The sequence below is a fragment of the Muscardinus avellanarius genome, assembly GCF_963383645.1.
Source record: "Muscardinus avellanarius genome assembly, chromosome: 4".
Lineage (NCBI taxonomy): Eukaryota > Metazoa > Chordata > Mammalia > Rodentia > Gliridae > Muscardinus > Muscardinus avellanarius.
Window position 1 is genome coordinate 63,603,136 of NC_137789.1, and position 7,240 is coordinate 63,610,375.

General features: G+C 44.8%; 1 protein-coding gene across 1 annotated transcript; it reads right to left on the reverse strand.

Annotated features, from left to right (window-relative positions):
• Positions 1 to 333: 333 nt before the first annotated feature.
• TMEM70 (transmembrane protein 70) lies at positions 334 to 6,643 on the reverse strand (the record flags this gene model as incomplete). The annotated part of the gene is made up of 3 exons (XM_080694758.1): positions 334 to 785; positions 2,944 to 3,049; positions 6,458 to 6,643. 3 exons carry the CDS (start codon positions 6,641 to 6,643, stop codon positions 334 to 336), a joined length of 744 nt encoding a protein of 247 aa, XP_080550884.1.
• Between the last annotated feature and the right edge of the window lie 597 nt (positions 6,644 to 7,240).

The following is a 7,240-nucleotide window of genomic DNA, read 5'->3' on the forward strand; positions in this document are numbered from 1 at the left end:
ACACACACACACACACAAACAAAAGAAAAATTATACACTTAGAAAAATTCAAATCAAATACAAGACCTTCAACTGCGGTTTCCTCTGACCTCTGATCCTGTGAGATGCAAGTTCACATACTGACCATGCACACTATCATGCATGTGAATATTCACTCAAGAAATGATACCACTTTGTTTTTCAGATATAGTTTATTATAAAGAAACATCGTTCTTTGAAAATTAATTAGAAGTTCTGATAGTTTAGAATTATTTTAAAAATCACAGAATACAAAAGCAATAATTATATACTGAAACATAAATCACATTTAAGCACAAACATAAATAAACAGGATCATTTCTCATCCTCAAGCTGTTTCTTTTCTTCCTCTATGTCAAAAGAGAATGGTTTATCATAACCCATTAGATGGTAATAGTCTTCAGGGTTTGGAAAGAGTACTGGATTAACTAAGAGCGACTTTGTTTTAGCATAAAACGTGGTAAACATATGTGTGCTGTTTGGAATCTTCACATCGTTCTGGTGGAACACAGTACTCGTTTCTGAAAGTACAACATTGTAAGTAATGGCTTTGTAAGTGTCCGTTGTGGCCTCGTGGTACAATCGAATGACATAGCCTTTTGTAAGAAAGTGAAGCAGCACTGGAGTGATCACTGTAAAGCTTCCTATGATGCCATAAAATAAGATTTGCAAAGGCAGACTTCCAAATACAATATTATTTTGTGCAATAATGTATGGTAGAAACATAAGACTGATCACACTTGTAGAATAAGAGAAACATTTCACACCTAAATGGGAAAAAATGGAGAGGATTAATACTTTCATATTGTATCAAAACAAAATAGGGCCTGGGAGTATAGCTCGGAAAAAGAATGGCCCTGGGTTCCATCTTCAGTACTGCAAAAATAAAAAATAACTGAGCACTAACATGCATTTCCAATGTCTACCCACTGGTAGTTTAGAGAACATCCAAGAATGGTACCATTATCTTAACACTGCCTCTCCCTCAGTTTCTATATAAAAAAATAATACAAATCTGGGAGTCACTTGCTATTAATTATAGTATCAAAAGAACTCAAACATTAAATTCTTGTATAAGTTGCAATTCTAAAACCTTAAATATCAAGGATAGTTACACTTTTTCCAATTATTACATTCTACCATATCAAAATTTACTCCCAGTTCCTCCTTTCCAAAAAAAGAGTCAAGTGGGAACAAGACATAAATCAATATATCTTCCTTTTTGTGTGTGTGTGTGGTACTGAGGAATAAACCCAGGGGCATTCTACCTCAGAGCTACACCCTAGCTGAGGCTGGTTAAGAACCCAGATCCTCCCAAGAACTGAGATGTCAAGCATGCGCCACCACGCCCAGCTTTTTTTCGGAGTTCTTTGACTGATTTGTACTTAAGATTGAATCTAGGACATTCTACTTCTAAGCTATACTCCCAGCCTTATTATTTTTATTTTGAGACAGGTGCTTGCTAGGTTGTTGAGTCTCACTACTTTGTGCAGTTTCAGTTTATAATCCCACCCAAGTACTGGGATTATATGTACCACCATGCCCCAGCTTTTTTTTTTTTTTTTTTTTTTTTTTGCAGTGCTGGGCATCAAACCTAGAGCCTCAAAAATAGTAGGAAGGCCAGGAATGATGACACATGCTTGTAATTCCAGTACTTGGGAGGCTGAGACAGGAGGATAGCAAGTTCAGAGCCTATCTCAACTTAATGAGGTTCTCCACAACTTGGTGAGATCCTCTTTCAAAATTAAAAGAAATAAATAAAATAGGGCTGGGGTGTGTGAATTGGTGGTAGAATTCCCCTGGGTTCGATCCCCAGTACCACACACAGACACACACACAAAAATAATAGGCAAAGCCAGGTGTGGAGGCATATACCTATAATCCCAGTACTTAGGAAACTAAAACAGGAGGATTGCAGGTTCAAGGCCAACCTCAGCAATTTAGCAAGACCATGTTTCAAAATAAAAAATAAAAATAGGGCTAGGGGTGTAGCTCAGAGGTAGAACGCCCCAGGGTTTAATCCCCAATAACACACACACACACACACCCTCACACACACACACACAATAGGCAAGTGCTAATCCTGAGCTACACTCCCAGCTCCATGTTCATTTTAAATGTCAAATTTAGAAACATACGAAGTAGCTGGGCATGGTAGCACATGCTTGTAATCCCAGCATTCAGGAGGTGGAGACCAGGATCATGGTTTATGGACAGCCTCAGTTAGCGAGGCCCTTCACAACTTAATGAGACCCTGTTTTAAAAATAAAAAGACTAAAAAAAAAAAAAATAGAGCTAGGGGTGTAGCTCGGAGGTAGAATGCCTCTGGGTTCCATCCCCGATACCAAAAAAAAAAAAAAGTAAACCAGGCATGGTGGCACACACTTGTAATCCCTCTTCTTGGAAGGCTAAGACAGGAGGATCACAGGTTCAAAGCCAGCCTTGGTAATTTAGCAAAGCCCTCTGTAACTTAGTGAGACCTGTTTCAAAATAAGAAATAAAATTGGGTTGAAGGTGGAATGCCTCTAGGTTCAATTCTCAGTACCCCCCCAAAAAAAGTAAAAATGGAAAGTTTCCCTATTCTAGTGGCCCAAATAACCACACTTAACAAGTATTCTACTTTTCTCTGCATATTCAAACATTACACTTTTTACTATTTTTTGTTGTTAAACATATTAAGAGAGATCGACAGAGAATGGACGCTTGAGTATCCAACCATAAGATCACAAAGCTGTCATATAGCCTTCAAACATCTTTTTAATCTCCTAAAAATGTAAAGATCTACATTTTATCAACTGGCCTTGAGAAAAAATTTACAATTTTCCCTGTCTTGCAAGTAAACGATGCTAAAACAATAGGTAACATATGCTAAGAATAGTTTCATAATTAAAGGGAAACAAAGAAATCCGAGTTCTGATTACCCACCAAATACTGCACGTGCCATATTCCCGGTATAAATGAGCCTTCCCTCTTCTGATTCCTCAAGTTGTGTATGTAAGCATCGAATACATCCTTCCCAACAAACAGGTATCTATTGAAACAAGAGACCATTATGAATGTACAGTAAATTGCAGTTTAGACCAACTGTTAAATTTCTTTAAGTTTTGTTTTGTTTTTACAGTACTGGTGATGGCACCCAGGGGCATTCTACCTCCAAGCTATACTCTCAGCCTTAGTTTTTAGTCTTTACTTTGAAACAAGGTCTCACTGAGGCTGTCCACAAACTGTGTGCACCACCACACTGGATATAGTGGTGCGCGCCTGTAATCCCAGTACTTAGGAGGCTAAGATAGGATTGAAGGTTCAAGGCCAGATGCAGCATCTTGTTTATTTGGCAGTACTGGGGATTGAACCCAGGGACATTCTACCTCCGAGCTACACCCCCTGCCCTATTTTTTATTCTTTATTTTGAAACAGGGTCTCATTAAGTTGAAGAGGGCCTCACTAACTAGATGAGGCTGGGTTTGAAACTGCAATCCTCCTGTCTCAGCCTCCCAAATACTGGGATTACAAGCATGCACCACCATACCTGGCCAGATTGAGCACTTTAGTGAGACACTATTTCTTTTTTTTCCTTGCGGTACCAGGGATTGAATCCAGAAAAATTCTACTTCCAAACTATACCCCCAGTTCTATTTTTTATTCTTTATTTTGAAACAGGGTCTCACTAAGTTGAGGAGAGCCTCACTAAGTAGCTGAGGCTGGCTGCAAACCTATGATCCTTCTGTTTCAGTCTCCCAAGTACTGGGATTATAAGCATGTGCCACCACATCAGGATTTCAAAATAAATTTAAAAACCAGGGGTGTAGCTCAGAGGTAGACTGGCCCAAGGTTAATATCATTAAAAAAAAAAAAAAAAAAACTGCCAGGAATGGTGGCACATACCTGTCATCCCAGTACTTGAGAGGCTAAGACAGGGGGATTGCAGGTTAGAGGGCAGCCTCAGCAACTTAGCAAGACCCTGTTTCAAAATAAAAAATAAAAGCCAGGCATGATGGCGTACGCTTGTAATCCCCGCGCTTGGAAGGCTGAGACAGGAGGATCGCACAGGTTCAAAGCCAGCCTCAGCTACTTAGTGAGGCTTTCAGCAACTTAGTGAGACCCTGTTTCCAAAAAAAAAAAAAATATATATATATATATATATATATGGTCTGGGAGTATAGCCCGGAGGTAGAAAGCCTCTGGGTTTCACCCCCAGTACCACGCAAAAAAAAAAAAAGAGGGAGGGAGGGCATAGCTCGAAGGTGAAAGGCCCCGTGGTTCAATCCCGAGTACCAAATAAAAAATATAATGAAGAGTGGAAGAGAACTTGTCACATAAATATTTTTCCCAAATAATCTGCAGATTTAAAGAAATCAAACTGGGTAACAGTATGGCTTTGCTTAATTCCAGTCATAAGCAGAAAGGTGCAAGGAGGCGTGGTGGTGCACACATGTAATCCTAGTACTTAGGAGACTGAGACAGGAGGATTGCTGGTTCAAGCCCAGCTTCAGCAACCGAGTGACACTCTGTTTCAAAACAAAATATAAAAAGGGCTCAAGATGTAGCTCAGAGGTAGAATAACCCTAGGTTCAATCCCGAATACCACACTCAAAAAAAAGAAAGGTACTAAGCTGGAGTTTGGTAGGTTTGTACCCCGGCTCTCAGATTTTTAGATCAAGTGAGACTTTGAACAAGTAAAACTAGTTTAGAGGAATAGTGTCCTAATAAGAACATTCTCATTAGATTTAAATGCATTTTCTTTTTTTGCTATACTTGGGGTTGAACCCAAGGGCATTCTACCACTGAGCTACATCCTCAGCCCTATTTTTTATTTTGAAACAGGGTCTAAGTTACAGAGGGTCTCCCTAAGTAGCTGAAGCTGGCTACAAACCTTTGATCCTCCTGTCTCAGCCTCTCAAGTACTGGGATTACAAGTGTGCACCATCTCATCTGGCTTGGCATGTGCGTGCATGTGTTCCTGGGGAATTAAATTAGGGGCATTCTACCTTTGAGCTAAATCTCCCAGCCCTTTTATTCTTTTTTGAAACAGGGTATTCCTAACTTTTGGAGGCTGATCTAGAACTTGTGATCCTCCCAAGTGCTGAGATTATAAGCAAGTGCCACCACGTCCAGCTATGCATTGGCTTTTCAAAAAATAATAAATTAACTTTTATTTTTGTGGTACTAAGGGTGGAACCCAGGGGCCTTCTACCTGTAGGTTATACCCCCAGCCCTATTTTATTTTTTTTTGGTGGTACTGGGGATGGAACCCAGGGGCCTTCTACCTCCGGGCTACACTCCCAGACCTATTTTATATATTTTTTTTATTTGGAAACAGGGTCTTTAAGCCAGCGGAGGTTGGCTTCGAACCTGCGCAAACCTCCTGTCTCAGCCTCCCAAGTGAGGGGATTACAAGCGTGAGCCACCACACCCGGCTCTATTTTATTTTTTTGGAAACAGGGTCTCCCTAAGTTGCTGAGAGCCTCATTAAACTGCTGAGGCTGGCTAGGAACCTCTAATCCTCCTGTCAGCCTCCGAAGTACTAAAATTGCAGGTAAGGATCACACGCCTGGCTTAGGCCCCTCTTCTAAATTTCAACCAGACTTGCCAATCCTTGTATTTTATAGTGTAGAACAGGAGACAATTTATTCGGATTAAATGAATAGAATTTAAGTCAACAGCCCACTTTTCACCAGGGACCAAAGGAATTCCTAAAAGTAGAGTCACCTGGCCGGGGGATGCAGCTCAGTGGTCTAGTGCTTGGCCAGTTTACTTTAGGCTCTGCGTTTGGTCCCCGTTAGCGGGTGGGGGTGGGGGAAGTATGGGCATCTACTTTTAAAAACAATTCATGGCGCACGCTTGTAATCCCCGCGCTTGGGAGGCGGAGACAGGAGGATCGCGCAGGTTCGAAGCCAGCCGTGCTGGCGTTAAGAGACCCTGTTTCAAAAATATAAAAAAATAGGTCTGGGAGTGGAGCCCGGAGGTAGAAGGGCTTCCAGGAACCCCAGTACCCCCCCCCCACACACACACACATTCAGTTCAATTCCCAGGTGCTGTATCCAATTTCTTCGCAAATTAACCGGTCTGGGATGCGCACACACACACACACACACACACACACACACACACACACAAATTCAGTTCAATTCCCAGGTGCTGTATCCAATTTCTTCGCAAATTAACCGGTCTGGGATGCCCCTGCACACAAGGAACTAAACCGAGCTGTCATCACAAACACGCTATACTAAGAACCACCTGCCCCGTGCTAGGGTGGCCGCCCGGGACCACCTCCACTTTCCCACGGAGGCTGCAACCCCCGGCACCCGCCGGGCCCGAGCCCGCGTCACCAACGAAGCCAGGGGCGTCGGACCCGGAGGTCGCCGCGGCCCCTCGGGGTTCCCCAGGCCCGATGCCCACGCGCTCCCTTCACCCCTCACCAGTGCACCGGACCACCGACCTGCGCTCGCGCGCGACGCGGGAGAAGCGCCGGAGCGCCCCGCAGCCCCGCGCTCCCGCCGCCGGCCGGCGCCGAGGCCCGGGTGAGCGCCCGCGAGAGCGCCGCGGCCGCCCGCCACGCGGCCCTCCTCCCGGCGGGCTGCAGCCCGGCCGCCCACCGGCCGCCCGCCGCCAGCAGCAGCAGCATGCCGCGGGGCAAAGTGGCACGATCGCCCTTGAGCAGCTGGAGAAGCCCCGCGCGCCCCGCGGAGGCCGCCGTCCGCGCCGCGGGCCCCCTCCTGGAGCTAGCGCGCCGATTGGGCGGGCGCCGGCCCTGCGCGCGCGGAATAGGAGTCCGGGTGCAACCTTCCCCGCCCCCGAGGTTCCGTGTGGGCCGCGCCGCCAGTCACCACGCGTGCGCGGGAGGATCCGCGGAGTCACCCCGTGTCCGGACCCCTTGTATGGGGTTTGGCCTTCTTTATGACAGCGGAGGGAGAGCCCTTTGAGAAGGACAAAGCCTGGAAACCTGAGTTAAATTCTTCATGCCTTGAAAACTAGCTGGGCGTGGTGGCGCACGCTTGTAATCCCAGCATTTGCGAGGCTAAGACTGGAGGATCGCGGTTCATGGCCAGCCTCAGCTACTCAGTGAGGCCCTTTGCAACTCAGTGAGACCCTGTTTCAAAATAAAGAATAAAAAAATAGAGCTGGGGGTGTCGCTTGGAGGGAGAATGCCCCTGGGTTCCATCCCCAGTATGGCAAAAAAAAAAAAAAAAGAGTGACTGGGAGGTTTTGGCAATTTAAGCAG